The sequence below is a fragment of the Bacidia gigantensis genome (genome assembly GCF_019456465.1).
Source record: "Bacidia gigantensis strain McMullin 20006 chromosome Unknown scaffold_268, whole genome shotgun sequence".
NCBI lineage: Eukaryota > Fungi > Ascomycota > Lecanoromycetes > Lecanorales > Ramalinaceae > Bacidia > Bacidia gigantensis.
The window spans coordinates 534481-559767 of record NW_025408614.1 but is presented as its reverse complement, the minus strand read 5'-3'; the positions used below and the strand labels follow the sequence as shown (position 1 = coordinate 559767).

The following is a 25287-nucleotide window of genomic DNA, read 5'->3' as shown; positions in this document are numbered from 1 at the left end:
GTTCTGTGTAGACTTGCAGACTATCCAACGGCACCTGTCGTAGCCTTCGACCGTTTGCCGGACAGCCTGTCAATAATTCCAATGCTAGAACGCCTGTCTGCAAGCATGTTAACCAGACTGGAGGAAGTATGGTAGCTCGAACACACCCATCTTCGTATCTCTTCGTCACAGTCGGCCTTGATGAAATTACTGAGCAAGGGGATCAAACTCTGTTGAAGCGACGTCTTTTTCTTGTGCTGCCCGGAGTTGCTCTGTTCACCATTTGATGATGCAGATCGTAGTGAAGCCTGTTTCGGCTCAACAACTGTAGGCCATAGATCACGTGAACTTACGGCAAGGAGATAAATTCCTCTTTGAACAGGAAGGCATACTTCAGCATGAAGCAAGATGCTGCAGAAGATGACGGCACCAGGTGCATCAAGGCGCTCTAAAGGCGAGTTTTCTATATCGATAGCACTGACAAGCCCAAAAACTTCTTCAGCTTGGAAAAGGTTGCCCTGCTCCAAAAAGGATCCCACTGTGGTTTTGACTTCCTTGTCAAGTCTGGGGAGGTTTCGTTAAGAGGAAAAGTAGCATTGGGATTGGTTGGGCTTACGAAAGTTGGCCACTACTGCCCTGCTTCTGGGTAAAATACTTGGTGATTGAGGCTATGGGAGACTCCATCATCATCAAAGGGTGGTGTTGGAAGTATTCACAATCAGCCTTCAGCCGATGCTGTACCCCAAAATAACAGATGCGGTAGCAAGAAAAGGGACCACGGAAGTTGCAGTCATGATCGGTAAGCGCGCCTCGTTGGCGCTGCCGCTGCTACCGTATCTTGGATGCATAATAGTCATAACTGACTGTTTTCAGCAAGTCATTCACGAGAGCACATTCTGTAAATGTTTGAAGCAGCCTTTTCAATTGATAATGCTTGATGGAGGTGAGGCTTGCAAAGTGCAAAAGATTCGCTTTTGTGCGCGATGGTACCAACTTTGAAGAAGACAAGCCTCTCGACATCCGTACCCTCAAGGCTGGATGATCGAAGGGAAGAGTTGATCAGCGCTGAGCACTTTGAACGGCTCCACTACCACGGCACTCGAAGCACAGGTAGCGATCATGTATTCTTTGCAGAAACTCTGAATTTGCAACAGAACACCCTCCACTCTTTCATCATCGAAGTAGATTTCCACATTTCTGCAGATTCTTCCCCAAGATCCTTCCGTAGAACACTCTGGGACGTCGACGTCGCGAAATTCTAAACGCTTGAGCCAGCTTGCCATCAGTGCTTCGCCAGTCATCTTTACGAATGCTTCCTTTAAACACCAAAACGCATAGAAATGGCGCAGCTTGGCTTTGATCACTTCCGTACTGTCCCTGCAATTAGGAGGGATAAATTCAGAGATGTCACGCATTTCACGCGGTGAAAAGACCATCTCATATGTAGTAGCCCATGATTCGAATCCCTCTTTCATGACCTTGTCATAGTCCTTCTCCCAGCTCATCCTGACCACATCAACACCAAGCTTCACGTTATTGCCCGGACAACCGACGAGCGCAACCAACGTGCCGTGATGGGACACGTTGAATTCCAGCTTCTTGCCAGTAGCTTCTTTCGGTGAGTAGCAGGGTTTACGGTTGCTATCCACTCCTATGGCGACATCAGCCCACGGGACGTTGCAAAAGTCTGAGATTGCTCGGCGCTTCAACAAGCACGAGCCAAGGCAAAGCTTTGCATCTGTATGACGGTAGAATTTCAGAACTTTTGTGCTTTCATCGCTCGGGAGTTGGCTGAGGGCGGCCTGCACGTCCTTCTCTTTTGACCACTGTACACTAGATCTGAAGGGCTCCACGCCTTCAAACTGGGTAAGCCAAATACGGTCAACGTCCAAGAGCCATTGAAAGACTTGGTCGTCGCTCATGGTGATCGAATCTCCTCAAACTCAGTGATAACATTGTCAATCTAGACGCATTTTAAAAGACAGTGGTCATATCGGCCACCGAATTAGGTTGTGGTCAGCGTGTGACGGTAGAAGAGGCTCGGCACGCGGAATGCCAAGGCTCAAGGGTGAAACGACGCTAGCTGTGTTGGGCTGTGGTGCCTTTTTTATCGTTGAAAGAGAAGAGAATCTTGATCCCATGCCGACTGTCATTCACCAACCGCAATTATGCCGAATTTTATAACAGTAGCGACTTGCTCTCTAAATCAGTGGGCTCTCGATTGGGAAGGCAATGTAATTTGGCTACATGAATGCCACCGTTGCGTGAAGAAGCTAACGGCATTAACAGCTGTCTCGCATCATTTCTTCCATCGAGCAGGCCAAAGCTGAAGGCGCTACTCTCCGTGTAGGACCAGAACTAGGTGAGAATCCAAATACGAGAAGACTTGGATATGCTGACTTTAGTATTCGTAGAAATAACGGGCTACGCATGCTATGACCATTTCTTAGAGGCCGACACTTTCTTACATTCCTGGGAAATGCTATCAAAGATTCTCTGTGATCCAGTCTCTCGTGACATACTTCTTGACATTGGAATGCCCGTGAGTCTAAACACGACGAAGACTAGTATTCTCGTGCACAGCTCATTCTACTACCACAGGTTAGCCATCGCAATGTATCCTACAACTCAAGAATCATCTGTTTCAACGGACAGATCCTTCTTATACGGCCTAAATTGTATCTTGCAGAAAGCGGCAATTATCGCGAATTCCGATTCTTTGCCCCATGGGGCCGTCCTGGGCATCACGAAGAGTACATCTTGCCTAGAATGATCCAAAACCTTACTGGTCAGAAGAAGACAACAATTGGAGACGCCGTTATCGGCTGTAAAGATACTGTCGTAAGTTCGTTCTCTTGAGAAAGCATCATCCTTTTGAACAAATCTGTAACGCTATGCCACCTTGGGAGAATGGTGAAGCTATTATAAACATCGTGCTGACTTAATTCTCACACAGGTCGGATGTGAGACTTGCGAAGTAAGTCAATCCAAATGGTCTTGCTTATGGCCTCTTGACTGGCCTATCGCGATGGGCCCGTTCTGCTTCGTTTTCGACATCTTGACCCGAAGTCTGATGTTTGAGACACTCTCAAACCCTTGCGGACGAATGAAAGAGCTAATCTGATTTTCCTTATCACACAGGAACTTTTCACTCCTTGTGCACCTTGCAGTCCCATGGGATTAGATGGAGTAGAGATTTTCACAAACTCCAGCGGCTCGCATCACGAATTGCGAAAGCTCAAAACACGGTTTGACTTGATCAATGAAGCGACTAGGAAAGCAGGCGGGATATATTTGTACTCCAATTCTAAAGGTTGTTCTGGCGATCGGCTGTATTACGATGGATCCGCAATGATATTTATGAATGGAAACTTGTTGCAGCAGGGATCTCAATTTTCTTTGGACGACGTTGAAGTGACGACCGCTACTTGTGATCTTGAAGAAGTTCGATCCTTCAGGCGCACTCCGACATGGTCGCAGCAAGCACCACAAAGACAATATACCAGAATAGAAGTAGATTTCGCCCTTTCTGTTCAAGGCTCTTGCCTCGAGACAAATCTACTCCCAACGAAGCCTCGAGAGCCTTATTTCCACATCCCCGAGGAAGAGATCAGTCAGGGCCCTGCCTGTTACCTTGTGAGTTTGACAAATGATACCTAATGACGAAGCTGAATCACCTTGAAGTGGGACTATCTTAGAAGAAGCCGGCAGGCTGGTTTCTTCTTGCCACTGTCTGGGGGTATTGACAGTGCAAGCACTGCTCTGATTGTTTTCTCTATGTGCCGCTTGGTGGCTAAAGCCATTGAGAATAAAAACGCACAAGTAATTGCAGACTTACGCATGATCTGCAAAGACGATGAATGGCTGCCCGACAGCCCAGAAGAGATTTGCAACAGGCTGTTTCACACATGCTACATGGGTACTGAGAAGAACAGCTCGAAAGAAACCCGTCAAAGAGCGAAAGATCTAGCGAAACGGCTGTCGTCATATCATACCGACGTCAATATTGACAGTATTGTGACAGCGGTGTTAGGCGTATTCACTGCGGTAACACGCTTCACACCACACTACACAAGCCAAGGAGGCACCGTAGCTGAAGGACGTTAGTACAGTTCCGAGATAAGACTTTTCTCAACGAGAACGCTGACTCCGAAATATGCTTAGTCAGTTTGCAAAACATACAGGTATCAAAAACTATCTTTGTTCAGGTTGATCTAGAAGCTTACTAAGATTTAGAGTCGTCTACGCATGGTCTTGTCGTATCTATTTGCACAAATGCTACCAACAGTGAGGGGAAGGCGCGGAGGTGGCTCATTGCTCGTGCTAGGTAGCGCGAATGTTGACGAGCAATTGAGAGGTCTTGTCTCCCCTCTCGCCTGAGCAGAGTAGAAACAGCTGACTGTTTGCATATAGGATACTATACGAAATATGATTGCTCTAGTGGTTAGTATTCCCTCGCCAACACTCTCTATTTGTGAGCATGACCTCAATGGCAAGGCATATCTTGGCGCTTCATCCCCTTTAGAGAAGCTCCCGAGGCTTTACCGCTTCTCTTGTGGAGTATAGCTGACCCAAAACTCGTCTTGCAGCGGATCTGAACCCAATAGGCGGAATTTCTAAGCTCGATCTAAGGTTATTCATCGCTTGGGCGAAGGAAAAATTCGATTTACCTATTATGTCCGAATTTCTTACAGCGTACGTGACGAGCGACGAACCTTTCTGTGAATTATTGGAGCTGACTCAGATGCGACAATCAGACTTCCAACCGCAGAATTGGTACCTTTCTCGGATTCTTATTCGCAGAATGACGAGGAAGAAATGGGCTTGACTTACAAAGAGCTGAGCGTGCTTGGCCGACTACGCAAAATTCATAAACTAGGACCCTTTGGAGCATGGGAAAAATTAGTCTATGAATGGCAAGATATAATGACCCCACAGGAGATCTATGAGAAAGTGAAGACATTTTTTCATTACTATGGCATTAATAGGCATAAGATGGTGACGGTTACTCCGGCCCTGCATCTTGAGAATTATAGTCCGGATGACAACCGCTTTGTATGTGTCTCCAAAATGGCTCACTCAATGCAAATTACGCTGACTATGAGAATCAGGATGAACGCCCTTTCTTGTATCCATACCTCAGCTGGCCGTACAAGAAGATCGAAATGGCACTCAAAAACTATAACATGAAAATTGCAGAAAAAGAATATTGAGTGGAGGAACAAGAATCAAAATCATCGGCAAGAACTCCTCTGCGGCTAGAGCCCGATCGCGGACACAAGTTTTATTTGGAGGAAGATGGATATCTTTTCCATAGAATCCTCCAGGAAACATGTAAGTCTGCTAGACAGCTAGGTGTAATCAGAAACCTACGCTACCGGGGATGAATTTGTTCAGGACATTAGAGCAGAACACCCATCGAGAGCGGCAGATCAGGAAATGTAAGATGATCATCAACTACACTGATTTTAGACCCGTCAAGAAGTGGAAATAAAATTAGGGAGACACAGTAGTGTCTATCTTAGTGTACTTCCCTCAATTTCTTGGACAATGCTCCTAATTTGATGTGCTTTGAACCTCAATTCGCTATGCTAATTTGACTGAAAGCCCCGAAAGCCTCAATTTTCATCAAGACCCCCATCTTATTGCCAAGATAGCGAATTGCGTGCTCAAAATGTTCAGAGCAGCATCTATAAAAACGCTGTCGACGAGCAACAAGGCATCCTGCACGGATCTTCTTACGCTCCTCAAAGCTGCGAGCAAACCCTGAAAAGTCGGCCTCATGCAGGACAATCGCAGGAAGATCGACATCCTCATTCCAGTTCCTCGCAGCAATTTCAATGTTGACCGCCTTCGCAGCTGCCAACCTTTGGCCAAGATGACTGTTGCATCCGAATTGCTCCAACCAGCTCCAACCAAAATCTCGGTGCACGATTGTGAATGGCTGCCATTCTGCGGACTGTAATCCTTGTTTTGTAGCTGCAGACCGCTCCTTAGTTACAGCGTGCTCATATGTCGGAAAGTTGCTGATGTCGTGCACTGTGTCTTCAGTAGTGTGGAAGGCAATGTAGATCTCAGGTCGTTGCAGTAATCTGCCTTTGTGAGACAGGTTCTGTAGCAACTTTGTTGCTGCGTTGAGTCGATGACATAATGTTAATTCCAAACAAGAGATTGCCTTCATTGGATCAAGAGGAGCCAGGGAAATTTTATGGTTTACCGATTAGTCCACAACATATTTTACACCTAAATAACAATAACACATAGTCTCCACCCGCTGCGAGAGTAGCGGGTCTCACAGCTCTTAAGGCAGCCAAATGCCTCGTCATCTAATTAGTCACGCGCATGAATGGATTAACGAGATTCCCACTGTCCCGTAATTTTAACCCTCCCCTCTAAGTGTGAACTTTTGAACTAATAACTAATTGTATATATAGTATCTACTATCTAGCGAAACCACAGCCAAGGGAACGGGCTTGGCAGAATCAGCGGGGAAAGAAGACCTTGTTGAGCTTGACTCTAGTTTGACATTGTGAAAAGACATAGGGGGTGTAGAATGGGTGGGAGCTTCGGCGCTGGTGAAATACCACTACCCTTATCGTTTTTTTTCTTATTCAATGAAGCGGAACTGAGCCTCACCGCTTAACTTCTGAGAATGGAAATCTCCAGTAGAACAACAGGGTAAAAGTCACCTTGATTTACATTTTCAATGTGAATACAAAGCATGAAAGTGTGGCCTATCGATCCTTTAGTCCTTCGAAATCTGAGACTAAAGCTGCCAGCTTTCTGTTCGCTTTCTTCAAAATGAATCTGAGAAATACAGTCACATAGATTGAAGTGAGAGAGGATTTGACAAGAAACATCTATCATGTTCACAGCAGAGGACCAATCCAGATTGCAGGTTTCGCAAGAGATCTTTCCCGGGCTTGATTCCAACCAGCTCATTTGTGTGGCGTGGCGGTCGTATCCTGCGATACCGGAACTCCCATCACACATGGAAACGCTTGTTGACTTCCGCCACCAATTTCACACATGTCCAATGACATCCCAAACCATCCAACGAAGATGACAAAGTTCTGTGTAGAGAGTGCCCATTCGTCGGGCTATCGCTTCCCCTGCATAAGTGTCATGCTGGTCATGCGTAGACTCAAAACTGTCCCGCTTTCTAAGGTAGGACAATGAGAGTCTCTCCAAAACCGTGGGGAAATCCTGGGGCCAGATCTGTGCCGTCATCTTGCATTCGGAGATGCTCGATCGTCATCATGGGACCCGGTGGCTAGTTCTTCGATTCAATATCACGGTCGCGCTTTCTCATACCTATTCACAAACCAGAACCTTGCATTTTTGGTATATTGTTCTTGACATACTTCATTGCTTGAAATCTTTGCTCCTGGGATAAAGCAAAAATGCGGATCATATCTTCGGCCAACCTTTTGCTCGTTCTTGTGGGCCTCACGGCAACGAAGGCAGCGGACCTAGAATGCGCTTCGATTTGCAAGATTTCCTCGTTGTTCGCTTTGACCGATGCCAACAGCCTCGAGCAGCTTTGTGGTGTCGCCTTTCGTACTGCGACGTCTACCTGCGAGGCCGCAATATGCAGTGCTGCAGACCTCACGGGTAAGCTGCGATGATTTACTGTCGTGCGAAGGCTGCAACAAACCTCATCCACATAGGTTGACAAGCACAATGCAGCTGCCCAGTCGGCCGACGACGCTCTTTGTGGATCGTTATATCAAGCCAAGCCCACCCTGAGCTCCGCCGTTTCGGCTGCCATAGCATCGGCGACTCCGATTGCCATCGACGCAACCGCTGGCAAAGATCCCACGGACATCACCAATTTCCCACTATGCGCGGTGAGCTCCAAGATCCCTGCTCCCCCTTTGAGATGAAATACTCGCTTCAAACAAGCTTACCCAATGTTTCTCGATAGCAAACTTGCATCAAAAATAGCCCCATACTCCCACTCTGTGGAAGCGTTTCAAATGCAACCTGCATTTGCAATGCGTATGATGCCCTTGCGATCGTCAGTAATTGCGAGAGAACCACCTGCAACAGTGTGGATGTCACAAGTATGATGTCTCGTTTTCCTGCCGAGGCTATGAAATGAGTCCCACAAAGCGCTTGACTGACTACAGTGCTTTTGTAGGAGAGGCTGCAGTAGCAAACAAGCTCTGTGGTACAATCGGTGGTATTCTCGCCTCTACGAATGGCACATTTGGCATACTCCACAATGGTACCAGCAATAGCACCAGCAGTAACACAACAACTTCACCAAGCACACCGTCGCCTTCCCCTTTCCTTGGTTCAGCTACAGGTATAGCTGTCAGCCACATGTTTGGCCTTTCGATGTGCCTATGGCTGGTAGCTCTGGTGTTCATATTTTGATCAATTGAGACACTGAAAATGAACAGAGGAACAGTATGTTGTTAGTGAGCTACTGAGCCACACTTGTATAATACTAAACATGCACTGTATGTCCTATTGGAATTCGAATCCAAAGGAGAAGGCAAAAAAATCAGAGTACTCAATCTCGGGGCGATGACCCTTTCCCAGTGCACAAATCAGTCTTACCTCACAAATGAGGACGACATTCAAGTCCCCTCTTTGTCATTCAGCAACGGTTAAGACGTCTTGACGAATAATCACCACACGGGAGGTTGGAAAATCTAGGGAATGAGTTAATTGAGTGCTTTGCTTATCTTCCTTATCGCAAGCGCCGGGCATTGAGTGTGAAGCTTCATCATCAGTGACGTGGATTACAAATCCAGGATTCACACGTGCCAGCGGACTGTGCTGCGCGTAGAAAGCAGTCGGTATCAGTGAGGCGAGTAGGATATTTTTGATTACTTCATTAGAGTCTCCTCATAAGGAATGAAGCACCCTGCGGCCCCTGCGCTGAAGCGACTCGCCGCAATCCAATCGGAAGAAAGTGAGGAATATGGCGTGCGAAGACGTTTTCCACAGCCTCATAAAGACCGCCTGGAGCGCTCCCTACAAGACAGGGCTCTCGACCTCTGTCAAGCCCCTAAAGACCTCTATAATCATGCTGCACGTAGGCAAGAGAAGCAGGAAACCTTCTTATACCTGGCTTATGGCTCCAATCTCTTCTCGGGCACGTTCCTAGGCCGGCGAGGGATCAGGCCTCTGTCAGCCATCAATGTCGTGGTGCCTGAGCTGATCATGACATTCGACTTGCCTGGGATACCCTATTCGGAGCCATGTTTTGCCAATACCAAATATCGGCCAGAAATTCCTCCCACCTCAGGCGAGGGCGATGAGAAAGCAAGCCACTCGATTACTGAGAGGCCAAAATACCACAATCCTGAATGGCCTCGTGGGCTCGTAGGTGTGGTGTATGAAGTAACAGCTGCGGATTTCTTTCATATCCTTGCAACTGAAGGCGGTGGCGCAGCCTACCAAGACGTCCTGGTAGACTGCTACCCCCTTCTCCCTGGGATCCAACCGGTTCCCGAGCACCCTAGTACGGACGTGTTCAAAGCACATACGCTCTACGCACCTGTGTACGCACCCGGCAAAGCTCCACCTGGAAGAGAGAGGTTCTCCCGGCCAGATCCTGACTATTCTCAGCCATCACTGCGGTACATTACTATTATTCAAAACGGTGCTGATGAGCATGACTTCCCGCCAGACTACAAGGCTTATCTTCAGGAACTCGAGCCATTCACTATTACAAGTCAGAGGCAAAGAATGGGCGCTTTCATCTTTCTGCAGATCTGGCAGCCAATTCTCACTGCTATCTTCAAGCTGAGCGCGAGATATGCTGATGACAAGGGAAAGAGTCCTAAGTGGCTTTCAATTCTCGCAGCAGCAATCTTTACAAGTGTTTGGATCTCTTACGATCAATTCTTTCACCGCATCTTTGGCGACGGCGAGCGTACTCAGCCAAAGCATACTGATGAAGAGAGAACCCAGCGCAAACTTGTCCGCGACGCAAGTCACTGACAACATGCTTGCCGACGTGTGACATGCCGCTGACTTTGCCTGAAAAAATGCCGATCCGTCGACATTTTCCCCAGCAAATGCCCACATTTTAAACCATGACCTTGCATCATGAAGCTTCGGTTTGCCATCGAAGAATGGCAAACAAATTGTGTTTGTTTGCTTTGTGCTGAATAAGTACTTGATCATGCAGGGGGCCGATGCTGCGTCTTGCGGTCAATCACAACAAACCCCATCCGTAACACCATTGAAGCAGCTTCTAGGGTCTGTGCATATTCAGCCTCCAACAGGCAAATTGTGATCGAGCCCAGATCTGGTTTAAGGTAGAATGTCGGTTGCAGGCGTACTTGTTTGCCATACCTGCAGACTCACTCAAAGCATGTTTTCAGCGTCCCATGTCTCCAGGATTGAAAGCCATCAGAGTTATTCGCACTATTTTCTTTGGCTTGAGAAGACTTCTTATATATGCTGTTACAGCTCTGCCTCTCCGTAAGTAGTTTCAATAAACACGTGTTAAAAACAACCACAGGGTACTATAATGAACGACAGTATGTCTAGTATGGCCGAATGTCTTGTCAGATGGGGAGCAACAATCTTAGTTGCTGTAGCCCTGATCGTGAGATGTAAAATCTACCTCAAACGCACTGACAGCTCGCAACGTCATGTGATTGTGGACATAGGAACCTGTAAGAAGATCTTCGATTGCAAAAAGTATCTGGACGACATACTTACCAACCAATTGACGCCTTCGGCGTCTCGTGCGATCCCCAACCAGCGGCTTGTGAAGGCCTTCAACATTTACAACGGATTTACCTCACAGGACCCGGCACTCGGCAAACGTTTCAAAGCCGATGCCTCTGAGAAGATCAATATAAGTGATGATGCATGGAGCAAAATTGCGCACATCTCCCAAACATTGGTGCACCAACAAATCTCGGGGGCTGATACGCATGGTGATGCAATTTTCCTGAACAGGTTGGCTCAGTCGATCACGCTGAAAATATCTCTCTCGGTCCTCTATGGGCTGGAGCCATCCACCCTCAACTCCACAGCCATTGCTCATATAGCTGAGGGCATCGACGCTCGCTGGCGAGCCTCCAAAATCCCTGGTTCTCATTGCCCGATCTCTCTGGTATCTCTGAATCAAAGCCTACAGACTATTTTTCCCGCTTTAGAAATCAAGGAAGGTCGAGAGAATCCCCTCAACTTCATTCTTCCGGCATACGAAACAATGTGGCGTGCCGTCCTTCTCGGCACTATCTCCATAGCATTTCCAGATGAGCGCATGTCACATCCATCCAACTACTCAACCGTACTCGTACAATATCTCCAGAGCCCAAACAAACACACATTCGAGCAAATCCATCCTTCCGAAGGAGGTATTTCTGTTGCTCACATCGCACAAGAGATTCTCCGCCTTTTTCCACCTACCAAGCGGGTGTACCGCCGATATCATTTCCCCAACGAAGAACCGCAGCTACTGGCAGCCGATATCGAAGCGTGCCATCATGACAAAACCATTTGGGGCGATGATGCGCAAACTTTCAAGCCGGAGCGCTGGCGCAGCATCGATGAGAAGACGAAGGAGTCTTACATGCCGTTCGGGGCGGGCAAGTATGCTTGTCCTGCTCGAGTGGAGTTTGCACCCATGATGGTGGGATTGCTCGTTGCTGCCTTTGTTGGTCAATTGACCGAAGCGCAGAGGGAGATTAGCAAGGAATGTACGGAAAATCGTGGGCGTGGGAAGACTGAGGAAGACAAAGGGGTCAAATTGGTCAATCGGCGAGGCATGGCGAACTTCATCGTGAGGCGGAAACAATAGAGTGACTTTGGGAGCAAAAGATGACCTCCTCTTGTTGCCGGCACGCAATTCGGGACTCATGCATGGATTGACGTCCATTTTCTGGAAATAGTTGGATAGATAGTTCACTCAAGACTGCGGCATGTCTTTGAGTGAGACAATAATTGGCCGCCAAGGGATTCCCGTTCATTATTGACACTAATCATCAGCGTAGCCGATTAAAGATCAAAGCGCCCCAATCGGGGCAGGAGCGCCGCTCGATTAGGGATAGCGCGGTAGTTGAAGTCCGGGCCGATCCTTGGTGCCTGCTGCCCCTGATCTTGATTCTCATTTCTTTTTTCTTGGAACCCTTCCTCCATGACGTGCTGTAAATAACTGGCCGTCGCAAACCTTTGATAATGCCACTTTCCATCGCTCATGGCAGGGATAAGTTTCGCCGAAGAGCCGCCCACCTCAGACGACGATGCCTATCTCAGCCCATACCATGATGAGGCTGATGGAACAGATGAAGAGCACACTTTCTTAAAAGTCAATGGCACATTGAGCAAAGAGAGGGACCGGCTGCAGAGCTTTGGACATACTTTGAGATACCATGTTTTATACTATATTGAAAGGTCATTCTACCACATAGAAAGAACCGAGTGGGGTCGAACCGCGCAAGAATGGCTCTTGGTAAAACCACGACAAGTTCCAAGACGCATTGCATGGGCGGCCGGAGGAGTACTCATCGTGCTCATCTTTCTTCTACTCTCAGCACACACCACCTCACGCATACGCCACCCAGTGCACTTCTCTAGCGCTGGCAAACACCTGAAAAGACCTCAGAATGTTAAGATCTACGGCATAGTATTCTACGGACGGCGACGGACTGTTGAGATCCTGGACTGCTACCTCCAGCGAAATCTGGTCAAGAACGGTGGCTGGCTGGACGAGATCCACTTCATGATCAACACCGACGTCGAAGAAGACATAGACTGGATCGACAAGCGCGTCTCCCAAGTCAAAGAATACAAGCCAATATACCTACCCGAAGGTGCCGCAGGCAACGACTTCGAAGTTGTCTGGCGTAGTGCCGTGGAACCCGGCTGTCTCTACGTCAAATTCGACGACGACCTCGTCTGGTTCAGCGATGGCGCAGTCGAAGAACTCGTCTCCACCTTACTCGCTCACCCCGAAGCCTTCATCGTCCTTGGTAACCTGATAAACTCCGCCGCATTAGGCTGGGTTCATCACCACGAAGGCGCCATCCATTCCTACCTCCCCGAACTCGAGCCTCCAACACACCCCTCCGCTGACTCTTATGGCCCCAAAGCCTGGCGCGCCTCCAAACTCCCCACTTATGAACCCCCAGACGGCGAAAACATCACCTCGTTCCCCGACAATATAGAGGAGGGCTCTGAGCCCGAGGTAGGGGCTATTGGTGCCCCCCCGTATACGAATCACCGCTGGCTCCCCCTCCGCGACAACGACTCCCTCATCGAACTAACACCCATGTGGCGCACACAATACGACCCCAACGGCGCAGACTGGAAGGGCTGGCAGCTGGGCGCGCAACAGCACTACTCCTTCCTCCAAAACCTCGAATCTAGCGACCTGTCTCCGTACCACTTCGGCAACAAAGAGGGGCTATGGAACATGCGGTATTTCCACGCGAACATCAACTTCATCGCGCTTTGGAGCGATGACGTGTTGGAAAACCTGCCGTTCTTCGTGGAGGAGGATGATGAGGCGCATTTCACGATCTCGTTGCCGAGGAAGCTGGGCAAGCAGGTGTACATCCAGACGAGGAGTATTGCGAGTCATTTCAGTTTTGGCCCGCAGGGACTGATTTATGATACGGATCTTTTGGGACGGTACAGGGCGTATGCTAATGAGAAAGTCTGTCCGTGGAGGAGGAAGGTGCCGTTGCCTGAGGAGGATATCTGGGATCATGCTGTGGGTGATGAGAAGGTCACGGTATGATGGATTGGAGGGAGAGCCGAGAGGTTGCTGCATATGTTTATTAGGGGGGCCGCTGTAATTATGATGACTTTGGATTTTATGAGTGAATTAGACAGCCCGAAGGCGCCGTGCCTTCGAGCATGTTTGGATGGAAGAGCGAGGAGTTGGGGAACATCAGCAATCTTAGACATGAGCAAGCGTGCGATCGCAAAAGTATGCATTTCTAACATAGCGCGGCGAGCGCTGTATCTAGATAATTTAGTGACATTTATCTATGCAATGGACATCACAGCCGTCATGATCATGCAGATGTATAGCATCATGGCTCACATATCATTCCACATCACTACCATCAGTCCCGCTGATCGTCGGCTCACTGTCCCCGTCAGCATCACCATAGACCATCCCATCCAAAGGATCCCTCTCCTGCGCCAATAATGGCGCCCTCTCCCCCCTTCCGCCTGCTGAAGTGACTCCCCAACCCAATAGCGGCAACGCTCAACCCGTGCACAAATGTCGATCCCATGACCACAAAACACACCACTGGCCAAATCACCTGCACAGCAGCTTCATTCGGCGAACCACCTGGCGGATGCGGGTACGGATGCGACGTCCCTGTTTCCAGCTGCGCTCGTGCCTCAATGACGAGGAAGATTGCGCCGACGCCCATGGGGCCGAAGTGTCCGCAGAAGAGTGCTTCGCGGTAGGTTTTGATGTCTGGGATGAGGGGCTTCAATGCGAGAACTATGGGAATGCGGCGGAGTAGGAGGATGAGGACGAGTAAGCCTATCAATCGACCAAGCGTGACATTGGGGGTGTCAGGATGAGAGAGGAAGTGTGAGAATGGAAGAGAGGAGCCGATGTAGATGAACATGCTGGAGTTGAGCAGGAGGTCTAGGATTGCGGGCCACTCCGTCTCTTTCATTTTCTTTCTGAACCAACCGTCCCAGGCGAAGCCGTAGCCGGTCCCGAACGCGACGAGGAAGTCGTCGACGCCGAGGATGCTGGCGATGCCGACGGAGAGGGTGGCGAGTAGAAGGTAGAAGGTGAGGAAGGCAGCGCGGTCGATATAATTGATGCGGTCGACGAGACGGAGGGCTTTGTTGAAGCACGTGCCTATTGTCAACCCAATCGCCAGGCCCAGAGCGCACTGCCAGAGGATGGTGCCGAGGAAGAAGTCGCGAATAGCTACACCGGTTTGGTTGTGGATCGCGAAGAGGAGACCTAGATAGAGGAATGGAAAGCTGGTGCCGTCATTGCAGCCACTTTCGGCGGACAGTATGTGTTTCAGACGGACAGGGACGCGGACGGAGAAGGTGCTTTCGGCGAGGATGGCAGCTGCTAGGATAGGGTCGGTGGGGGCTAGGCAGGCGCTGATTATGAGTGCTGTAGTCCATTCGGTACGTAGGATGGCGTAAATGAAGGCGGCCGTTATGAGCCAGCTGTAGAGCATGACTGGTCCGAGCAGCATGGCCACGCTCTTCCAATGCCTGTGGAAGTATTTTTTGGGTAATTCTACCCCGACGGCGAAGACCTGCAAGCCCACGATGATTCTGGCCGTTTCTTGTGTGATGTTGTCTTCAGCACCCCATTTGTTTGGGTCTATCAGGCCAATAAGTCCTGGCCCGAAGATAATGCCAAAGAGCAATGCCAGCGGAGGCTCGGACAGGTGGAGACGATTGCGGATGAAGGAGGAGAAGAGGGCGTAGGTGGCGAGGAAAGCAGAGGTAACGAGGTAGATGAAGTGAGCCGGTGTGGGCTCGACTTGGTTCTTGAACCATTCTGCCGCACCCATCGTGATATGTACTATTTTGTACAAAGAATCACTCTCGAGATCGTCAAGAGGGGCCGGGTTTTCAAACCGAGGATCAACGGTTCGGATATCTTGGTCGCCAGCTAACGGGCTGGATAAAACAATGTCTCCTCATCTGCGTGGACTGATTCTAATGGCCAGTGTTCACGTGGAAGGCAAATCCTGTGCGGCTTCTCTGTCAATGGACAATTGCAAAGTAAGGAGGCGAGTAATAGCGAGACATTTCCCCGCTGCTTGGCCCGAGGGCGGAGCTCTACGCCGGTCATCGAATGTGGAAGACTTGCGCATTCCGAAAATTATGTGGTAGTTAATAAGCACAAGTGCATTGGATGGTTGCTATCCTGCTCGATTCGACGCTATGGCGTGCTATCAATGACCTCGTTGCTCGATATCTTCAGACACTGAAGCTTGATTTCATTTGTCGGCGTAGGAGTCGTAGAGTGATGAATGCGTCTCCCCATATTCGAAGCCACCCTTTTTTCTCTTTCGGTCCACCAGAGCGCCTTGAAACCAGGCCACACAACCCATAGCATAGCCCCAAACACACAGATTTGGAGGGAGAGACAAGTCGCGACCACTGCAGGGTATATGACATGATTGTTCTCATCAAATACCTTGGTAGGGTTCAGGGGAGCACGGGCTCTCTCTCTACCGTACAACATCGCCCCACTCCAACAAGAGCAGGTATTCCAAAGTCCACAGCTAGAGGCGATAATCAGAGCTAGTATGGGTATCGCGATCACTGTGTCTTTGATTAAGACGATGTACCAGAGATACTTGCCCGTGGCGAATGAAGCCCAGGACAAGAATGATGTCGATATCGCACTGATCATCCAGGCGCTGAACACAATGACCACAAAAACGTCTCGGCAGCTGAAATGCGAAGGTCCTGTGAACAGGGTGACAAAGGCTGTGCCGGACGCAATAGCAACAGGCGGTACAGAAATGAGGGCTAGCTTCCACCCTGATCCATGTAGAAAGCGTTTTCGTGGATTGTAGCAGTAAATAGCACCCGACCAAGCCCCAGGGGCCTTGTAGAGCGTTTCTTCTTTCTTTTCTTGCCCCAGCCGTTCCATGAGGTCTGCTAGGATCTTTTGGCGATTCCGCGGAGAACCAAAGTCTCCGACTGTGTTGCTTAACAAGACCACTGTCAAGAGCCATGATAGGAGCATTGCTGTTCCTATCCTACCCCCGGAGGGATTGGACGCTGCTCCAACGGCGGGAACGAAGGCCGCGAGGACTGAGAATACGTACAAGACAATCGCAAAGAATGTTCGGCGGACCTCGTTTTTCCTGTTCTCGCGTAGAGTAATGGCAGCCTCGAGAATCAAGGCTTTGTTAGCTGAACTATCGAACGCAAATGCGTGATCAATGGCGTGTGGATCTTCGTCGGTAGCCGCAAGCACCATTGTAAGGCTCTTGATTTCGATTTTGTCTTGCAACAACTTCTGAGCATGAGAATGGTGTTGACCCCAACGATCAACTTTGGCTAGTAATGACCACGTCGAATCAATAGGATCACCGAGGAGGCGCAGAATAAGCAGGAATTTCTCAAGCCCAATAGGTGCAAACTGCATGTTAGAGAGGAGGAGAAAGATAGGTAGCAACCATGCGACCAGCCTCGGAATTCTGTCTGGATACCATCCTGTGCCCGAGCCGCATAGCTGATTGCATCCACTTAGTGTGAGGATGGGATTTGTGGCGTCAGATGTTGAAAAGAACATGGATGGGTGCGTTATTGTCGAAGTACCATTGCCTTGCAAGATGTTCCTCACTTCCTCGTAGCATTGGTCTCGATGGAAACCTGCGTCGGCTTTGACAACCCCTACTTGCGCAGCGACGAGGCAGAAGCAGAAAAGAAATGATCGCAATTGTGTCCACTTCATTTTGTAAAGCACTGGAAATGTTGACATGAGAAATGCAAACGGAGATGAATTGACATTATCAGCAGATTCTGGTGTTTTTCATCCTCAACGACACGCGCTCACCGAAGACAAAATGAGTCAACTTGTAGACCATATACACAAACGATATATGAAGATATGGCTGGATACGAGCGGCGCACCGCAGGAGAGCCTACCAGTAGCGCACGCAGCTATGCCCGTATGCCTTGCATGATTCCTCACGCTTAGCGTAGGCCTCAAGTGGACCGGACTCAACGGCTATCGTTAAAACTTTCTCTGTAGCCTGGGTGGCGCCAGACTTGAGCATGACCACCATCTAATATGATCAGTGAAAGCGGGCAATGGAATTTCTCAGAAGGCCTCCTGAGTGAATAAGAGAGAGCTTGTGCAGGCGACGCTTTCCCAGATTCTCATTCTACGGCAATCCAGTGAACCATTGCTGCCAAAACTAGAAGAAATTTCTCACCACCAGCAAGAACTTCGGACCAGAACTCCATTTCGAGCTTTACTCGATCGCCAACGACAAAAGCTGTGTCCGTAAAGGAGATGGTATCCCAGACGGCCTAGAAGTATCACTTGCTTTGTACTCGACATCTACCATGCTGGCACGGTCAAAGGTTCCGAAGACTCATCAGAGAACCGAAGGGAACGCTGACCAAGGATTCGAATCATCAACCAGAGGACCTACAGTACTCACACTTCTTATTCAATGATACCGTGCATGTTATGATGCGGTTTCAAGATCTATTTTGCTGTTCGAGCGCTTTCATGAAACGCGGTCTTCTCGTGGTCTGGTTGGCGCTTAGTAAAAATAAAACGTGAGCTCTCATCCAACAAAGCCGTTTTCACCTCAATCATTCAATTCATTGTCTTTACGTACAATAGTACTTCCCCCCCACAATGGTTTGCCATTCTCTTTCTTCTTGTTCATATTCCATAACCTTCACCTTCATTTTTCTCTCAATTTTGCAACTTAATGCAATCAACCAAAATATAACATACTCCCTTACATGTCCATCATCTGTAAAGCATAAACCAGAGTGAAGACAAAAGCATTGATCTCACCATTACGAACCATCGTTCGCAAATCCATCAGAATAATCCACACCACCACTTCCACCAACACAAACAATGGGCTCCGCTCTCTCAACCCCCGTCGTCCCACCCTCCCCAATGCCCCACACCAAAGCCGGCCCCCCTCCCCGCCCCACTCTCCTCACACGCACACACAACTTCTTTGACCCCGAAGAATCAGACATGCCGCCACCCCCACCGCCGAAGAAGACGCGCACGAACCCTTTCAGCCGAGGGAAAGCGCCTACGTGGGACATAGGGCCACACTCCACGATTGTGAATCTTGAGCGGGGCAAGAGCAGGACGTGGGGTGGACCGGGAAATGGGTATGTGAAGACGCTGGATGAGGATCGGGAGAAGAAGATGAAGGGCAAGTGGGCGAATCGGATGAAGGTGCATGAGGATGGGGAGGTGTGGTTTTATTGACATCTCTGTTTATGATGGGCATTTCGAAGGGACCGAGCGAGGAAAGGGATCCGGCATCCCAATACGGATTGATGACTGCATGAACATAGACACACCATAGATCCAGCCGCATTGCATGCTCTCGATAGCCAAGTATCAATTAATATCAATACTCAACATCCTGATCTCCTCCTCCGGCTTCTCCTTCCAAACCCTCACATTCTCAATCCTCTTCACCACATCCAACCCGCCCACCGCACGCCCGAAAATCGTATGTTTGCCATCCAGCCACGAACAACGTTCCGTCGTGATGAAGAACTGGCTCCCATTCGTGTTTGGGCCCGCGTTCGCCATGCTTAATGTGAATGGCTGATCGTGCTTCAAGCTCTTCGAGAATTCATCCTCGAACTCTTTTCCCCAGATAGACTCTCCACCTGTGCCATCGCCGAGAGGGTCGCCGCCTTGGATCATGAACTTCTTGATCACGCGGTGGAAGAGCGTGTTGTTATAGTAGCCACGACGGGCATGTGTGCAGAAGTTCTCGACGGCTTTGGGGGCTGATTGCGGGAAGAGGCGGAGCTCGATGTCGCCCATGGTGGTATGTATGTTTGCTTGGGTGCCGAGGGTCTCAGCTTGCTTAGATTGTGATTGGTCGGCGGAGGCGTTGAGGTTGCGGGGTTTCTCGTTCTGGATATCGCGCGTGGATTTGCTGATATCGGTTTCGTTGGTGAAAATGTAGAAGCGGGGTTTGCCGACTGCTGTGCAAATGACCATTGGGTCACGGGATTCGGCTTCTTGGAGGAGAGGGTTGGAAGAGGCGGCCATTTCGACCGTGGTGAATTGCTTTCTTTGGGGAGCGCCTTGATATAGTGATAGGTTGAGAGAGCGGAAGGGTTCGGTGTCGCCGTAGACCTTGATGACGTGGTTGGTGAGCAGGTTTATGACTTTTACGCCATGTAAAGAACCGTAGAGGATAAAATTTGAGGACTCGTCGAAATGGACGTTGATCTTGGGTTGGATGTTGGGGTTTTCGATTTCGCGTTCTATTGCTAGACGGCGACCAAATTCAACGTTCTCGAATGTGCGTAGTGAAGTTCCGGCTTGCTGCATGTCTGCTATAGTTGTGAGTGACTCGTCGTATGTTCTGTGAAGTTTCCCGGACGCGAAGTCGAACACCCGGACTTTGCGATCTGGAAATGAGAAAGTTGCAAATTTCTGTCCTGACGGCGATATTGTAATTGATGCGGGCAGACTTTTCGCTTTCTTGAACGCAAATAGATCTGTCGAGCTTTTCAGTTTATAGACATTGTCTGGCTTTTCGTACATCCCATGTGGTCTCCAGTATTCAATCATCCCATTATCGTCTGCAGAAAGAGCGCAGTCATACTCGGTATTATACGCTATGACTCTCACGGGACTTCTATGAAGCTTGCTGATCGTGTGGACAGGCTTTTGAATCTCTCCCCCGGCATCATAGATCTCAATATCATTGCTCTCGTCGAAGGAGACGGCAAGCAACGGTAGCGATGCACCACGCCTGTGGACCCAACACACAGACCTCGGAGGTCGCTCGAGTGATACTATTGATAAGAGATCAAAAGTCACCACATCGAAAATCTTAATTGTCTTGTCCACACCAGCTGTGGCGAAGCTGCGCCCATCCTGGCTTGCGCTGACGCTTTTGATCTCTCCAACATGTGCCTTGAACTCTTTGACAGATTCGATGTTTGCGACTGCCTTCTTCCAGAATTTGACGACTCCGTCTACCGAACTTGTGATCACGAAGTCCGTGAAGGGGGTCACTGTAACGAATGATAGCTGATCCCGGTGCATCAAGGATTTGGAATAGCGAGGCGAGGCCGGTAAAGCGGATATATAGAGCTTTTCATGCGGGAGCTTTCTTTTCTTCTTCTTCGGGGCATCCGAGGGCAAAGTAGGCCCAAAGTCATCATCGGAAGAGGATTCTGCAAAGGTATCAATTGCTGATCTGATGGTGGTCACTGGTGGATAGACCACACTTCCCTACCTGACTTGATCGTTCCAGGTGCCTCGCCGTCCTCATAGGCGCCCCTTGACCGTTTTGCGCCATTAGCAGAGTCACTCGAAGCGTCGCCCATATTCCCGTGAGGTCCACTCAATGTACGAGGTCAATAGACACTTGAAGATCTCTATCAATGCAGATTAGCCGCGCTTTAGCCGCCCCGGCTCTTTACTGTTTTCAGTCTCTCACCGAAAGCGATCCTTTGCAATCATCCTTCGACCTGATACCATATTTTGCAGTTGTCATCTAAAATGACAGTAGTCCTCCCCCTTATGTTTTTATGAGTGGTGCTACCAGCAACATGCTATCTACTGCGACTTGCTGCGACTAATCTTAGTCTTACCACCCATAAGAATGGGTTTCATGGTGATGACGGCGTAGATTCTCTACGCAATAACTACGAAGAGTAGCAATGGAAGTGCATATTGCAAATAGCGCGTCTACAGATGAAGGCTGCGTGAATCGTGAGGGGTTTAGTCCGAGAACTACTCAAAATTTATGGCTGTTCAGCAACAGCCACACTGCCTGAAAGACGAGTGTTAACCTTGGCATCTCTCAACGATGTAGTTGGTATGACTTTCGTATCCATTTGAGACACCAACGGGCATGAACAACATGTTGTTCAGCATATATCCGACACTAACAACTGCATTCGCGTATCAACAGCGAGAATGTCTCGGAAGATGAACTCGAATACATATAAGCACACAAGACGTAGGATTCGATCGTGTCGGCATTCGAAAATTTGTGAGAGTTCATATATTGTAGTAAAGATGCGGGTGACTTTGAAAGGGGCGGCACGACTACTGATACTGGTCAATATTACGTTGGCACTACCATCTCCGGCCTCTAACGTTACTGAGACTACGACGGTAGACCTGCAGTCTAATTCGCAACTAACCTATAGCATTTTCCTGGGAGCTAAACCTTTGATAACCCTTGACGCTTACCTCGCAACGCTCAAGTTTCTCTCATACTTGTCACGACATGACAATGCAGGCTTTGAGCCAGTGGAAACGTTTCGTTATGGATCAGTCTTCATACAAGTCTCTTCGGCTCAAGGCCAGATGAAGCGATCCTTCCTAGTGTGGATGCTTACGAAAGCCGTCGAGTATTTCGTAGGTCGAAACAATCTTGTCGAGATGTACTTCCAGCCAAGGCTCGATAGTGTTGCTCTGGGACTAATACAATATATCCCTCAAGGCTCTCAAACAAATACTTCAGGGGAACAAGCCGGCAATCAGACATTGCAGAATAACGATCCCCCCCATGAAGAACGTGTACTGAGCCTAGCACAACAGAACGCCACATCTGATAATATAACACCACATTCAAACTCCATAGAACCGTCCATGTTATCAAATCAAACGAATACGACCTCCCTTGTCATGCTTAACTCCAACATCGGGACCCACCTTGATTATCTGTCTCAAATAGATTATGGCTATCCCAATTTCTTTTGGCTTCTCTCTTTCATGTACGGGGAACTCTTTGCAAACTCCCCAGATGCCGATCTTAGTCTTAAAGCATACAACCCGCGGGGGTGCACTATGATAGCAACTATTGATAAATCCTCCATAGCTATGGCGCAAGGACGGCTATTCAAATATAGATACGGGCTAGACGGTCTGGATCGCATTTTGGATCAAACGATAAAGCTTCGGCAGTATTATGAGCTAAGTGTCTTAGTTTATGTGGTGTTGTATGGAACAGCCTTTGATTTAGGCCATATCATCATCACCAGAGGCCCTGTCTCTGGTAAGTCACCGGTGGAGACTGCTTGAAAGACAGATTAGTACAAGCTGGAACGGACTAGATGGTTTGGTCTCAATGACGGCCACATCAAGGGAAGCAACCAGACTAGCATTTAAGAACACATGCCATGAGCTTTTTTTAAAAGCTTTATAATTTAAAGAGTGTGCATCAGCAAATCGCCGTGTGTACTAAGTCATCTGAACAAAAATATTTCAATCCTTATTTCTTTGTTGGGGATCTGAGTCTGCTGATTTGGAACTCTTCCCTTCGCCTCCAACATCATTCTGTTCAGCTGGGTTGAGAGTCAGGCGCAATGATACCAATGCCTGGGTAGGCACCGTCAACCTATTCAAAATCAGTGAGAGCAGCACTATTGTCTATTTGTACGCTTACTGGTGAGCCTGACGAGCTGACGGAACCGCCAGACTCGCCTGCATTTTCCCCAGGCTTGGTAAACTCGAGAGCTGCAGGACAGTTGAAGTACCCATCGTTGATGAAGAAGGGGGCGATCACTCCTGGACACAAAAGTTTTTAAATTAGAGGTCCACAAATTAGGTGGAACAAGAAATGTCTTACCTTTGATGAATCCTGTGAAAAGTTCAAAGTTGTCATAAATCAATGGATCGAGCTGATTTGGCGCCACGTCCAACAGATTTTCGAGTACGAAACAGCCAAGCTCCGCCGGCGCATTGGCAATGTTGCTGGGATCGGAAGCTATGTCAATAGGGACAAAATTACCCACGCCTTGGTTGCCGCCCAGTGCGCGAGGATTTGCTAGAAACATTGCACCTGCCTGCTGGATAGCTTGAGGGAGGGTGAATGGTACCCCTCGGCGATACCAATTTGCAGGAAACGTTTCGTTGAGGAAAAATGGAGCAACGTTGTCATAGTCCGCCTTTCCTGTGGTCCCGTTGGCAAGCCCAGCGTACACGAAGACCCTTTCAGCATGCGAGACAATGAACCAGATGGCGCCGGCGAAAAAGTCCGGATTGGTCTTGATAGAGTTATCGTAACGCAATCCGTTGTCTTGAGCTTGGGTGTCAAAACCGAATTCACCATCGTGTTCGTTAGCTTCGGCTACGTATTCGTCCCAGCGTTGCTCAAGAAAATTCGCGTTGTTGCCGAAATGAACGTCCTGACGAGTGACACTGCCATCGATCTCGAAGACGCCGTGCTTGTCAAGCCCGCCAGCTGGGCCAAGTGTATCTGGCACACGAGCATCACGGCCAGCGATAGTATACTTACCAGTGGCAAGATCACCGCCCGCCATCAGACCAACAGCTGAGAGGAAAACGCTCAGTGAAAAGTCGAAGCCGTAGCCTGTTTGAACGGCATTAGCAGCTTGAGCAAAGCTTGTAATGCCATCACGGGATATGTAGCCGTGATTGGCGAGAGCATTCAGCGTGGGGCACACTCCTCTGATATCGGTTGGACCAGGTGCTTGAAACTGATGGTCTGGGTCGTCGCCTGGGATTTCTTGGAGGCCTTGAGGCTGGGGCGTTGGAAGATCGATAGCTGCGAGGGCGCCTGTGAGTGGCTGTAGCACACCGTTCACTGGACCATGGATGTCAATAATGGATCTAACTCCGACAAATGCTGGAAGCTTACGAAGCCCTCCTCCAAGGGGCAGATCCAGCACGCCGCCAAGAATGGGGCCAATGATTCCACCTTGTGGTTGAGGTGTTGGTGCGCGTTTCTTGGCTTGATGAGCCTTGAAAAGTGCCTCCGCCTGTGAAGGATCTCTTCGGACCTGCTCAAGTTTAGCTCTATCGTCTTCCGTGAGCCCGCCGGACCGCTTTGCCAGGTCTGCGAAAGGGCAACCACAAGTGGCGACATGACTGAACGCGATTCCAATGATGAAGTACGTCGCTTTCATTTTGGTATTGTTTTTCTACTTGAATTCCGTAACAGATAGGGAATAAAGCTCGAGTTAAACAGGAGATCCGATAGAATAATTGATTTATTTCACCCTGCTGTGAACGAAGTGCAGCAAAGCGATACTTGAGCGTTGGATTCAGGTCGCTGCAAACGAGTGACATCAGGCTAAAGCTTGTTATCAAGATGTCTTCGCTCAAAACGGAAGTACCTTCGAGCCCCTCCATTTTGGCAACTCAGATCAGCTACTCTGCTTTTCAGAAAGCTTAAGGGTCAACGGAGGTGACCTAATACGAGACCAGCATCCGTCGTTGACACACCTTGGACGTTTAGCTTACGCTGGCAAAGGCACTTGCCATGCTTCGGAGGAGACTTAGTCTTCCTACCTCGCCTAAAGAGAAGTGTGATTGGTATAAGAACCCTGTGAACGGGGAAAGAATGTCATAGCAATTACCGGGCGGCCACTGTGTGCTGCAAGTAAAATGGTAGGAGCGTCGTCAATCGAAAGTGAGCACACCCGACAAGGATGAGTATTTCGCCATGGGACCGAAAGTGGAACGAATGGACGACGATCTCTTTTACCTGTCAAAGAGTCCCCATTCAGCAAGTGACCGATGGCAGTCTGCCCGTACTTGGATCCATTCTTTGAATTCAGGGGCCAGAATACGTCACAACAGCTTTGCAATTAGCAGGGCCACATCAGCAAGGGGGAGACCAAATGCCTCTCTCACAATGATCCCCT

The 25287-nt window shown here is 49.0% G+C and overlaps 10 protein-coding genes across 10 annotated transcripts; 5 read left to right on the top strand and 5 right to left on the bottom strand.

Moving 5' to 3' along the window:
- Positions 1 to 20: 20 nt before the first annotated feature.
- KY384_008993 (uncharacterized protein) lies at positions 21 to 666 on the bottom strand (the record flags this gene model as incomplete). The annotated part of the gene is made up of 2 exons (XM_044817479.1): positions 21 to 543; positions 596 to 666. 2 exons carry the CDS (start codon positions 664 to 666, stop codon positions 21 to 23), a joined length of 594 nt encoding a protein of 197 aa, XP_044664632.1.
- Positions 667 to 1007: 341 nt separating this feature from the next.
- KY384_008992 (uncharacterized protein) lies at positions 1008 to 1901 on the bottom strand (the record flags this gene model as incomplete). Its single annotated transcript, XM_044817478.1, has 1 exon — positions 1008 to 1901. The coding sequence occupies one exon, from the start codon at positions 1899 to 1901 to the stop codon at positions 1008 to 1010; it is 894 nt and encodes a 297-aa protein (XP_044664631.1).
- A 246-nt stretch (positions 1902 to 2147) lies between these two features.
- Positions 2148 to 5192, top strand: KY384_008991 (uncharacterized protein; the record flags this gene model as incomplete). The annotated part of the gene is made up of 10 exons (XM_044817477.1): positions 2148 to 2213; positions 2269 to 2341; positions 2394 to 2521; positions 2581 to 2820; positions 2936 to 2956; positions 3121 to 3615; positions 3664 to 4081; positions 4569 to 4674; positions 4737 to 5034; positions 5091 to 5192. 10 exons carry the CDS (start codon positions 2148 to 2150, stop codon positions 5190 to 5192), a joined length of 1947 nt encoding a protein of 648 aa, XP_044664630.1.
- Positions 5193 to 8847: 3655 nt separating this feature from the next.
- On the top strand, positions 8848 to 9939 carry KY384_008990 (uncharacterized protein; the record flags this gene model as incomplete). The annotated part of the gene is made up of 1 exon (XM_044817476.1): positions 8848 to 9939. The coding sequence occupies one exon, from the start codon at positions 8848 to 8850 to the stop codon at positions 9937 to 9939; it is 1092 nt and encodes a 363-aa protein (XP_044664629.1).
- Positions 9940 to 10474: 535 nt separating this feature from the next.
- KY384_008989 (uncharacterized protein) lies at positions 10475 to 11758 on the top strand (the record flags this gene model as incomplete). The annotated part of the gene is made up of 1 exon (XM_044817475.1): positions 10475 to 11758. The coding sequence occupies one exon, from the start codon at positions 10475 to 10477 to the stop codon at positions 11756 to 11758; it is 1284 nt and encodes a 427-aa protein (XP_044664628.1).
- Positions 11759 to 12154: 396 nt separating this feature from the next.
- KY384_008988 (uncharacterized protein) lies at positions 12155 to 13699 on the top strand (the record flags this gene model as incomplete). The annotated part of the gene is made up of 1 exon (XM_044817474.1): positions 12155 to 13699. The coding sequence occupies one exon, from the start codon at positions 12155 to 12157 to the stop codon at positions 13697 to 13699; it is 1545 nt and encodes a 514-aa protein (XP_044664627.1).
- A 370-nt stretch (positions 13700 to 14069) lies between these two features.
- Positions 14070 to 17404, bottom strand: KY384_008987 (uncharacterized protein; the record flags this gene model as incomplete). The annotated part of the gene is made up of 2 exons (XM_044817473.1): positions 14070 to 15582; positions 16260 to 17404. 2 exons carry the CDS (start codon positions 17402 to 17404, stop codon positions 14070 to 14072), a joined length of 2658 nt encoding a protein of 885 aa, XP_044664626.1.
- Positions 17405 to 19030: 1626 nt separating this feature from the next.
- On the bottom strand, positions 19031 to 20991 carry KY384_008986 (uncharacterized protein; the record flags this gene model as incomplete). The annotated part of the gene is made up of 2 exons (XM_044817472.1): positions 19031 to 20838; positions 20901 to 20991. 2 exons carry the CDS (start codon positions 20989 to 20991, stop codon positions 19031 to 19033), a joined length of 1899 nt encoding a protein of 632 aa, XP_044664625.1.
- A 697-nt stretch (positions 20992 to 21688) lies between these two features.
- Positions 21689 to 22699, top strand: KY384_008985 (uncharacterized protein; the record flags this gene model as incomplete). The annotated part of the gene is made up of 1 exon (XM_044817471.1): positions 21689 to 22699. One exon carries the CDS (start codon positions 21689 to 21691, stop codon positions 22697 to 22699), a length of 1011 nt encoding a protein of 336 aa, XP_044664624.1.
- A 259-nt stretch (positions 22700 to 22958) lies between these two features.
- KY384_008984 (uncharacterized protein) lies at positions 22959 to 24546 on the bottom strand (the record flags this gene model as incomplete). The annotated part of the gene is made up of 3 exons (XM_044817470.1): positions 22959 to 23015; positions 23064 to 23185; positions 23247 to 24546. 3 exons carry the CDS (start codon positions 24544 to 24546, stop codon positions 22959 to 22961), a joined length of 1479 nt encoding a protein of 492 aa, XP_044664623.1.
- Between the last annotated feature and the right edge of the window lie 741 nt (positions 24547 to 25287).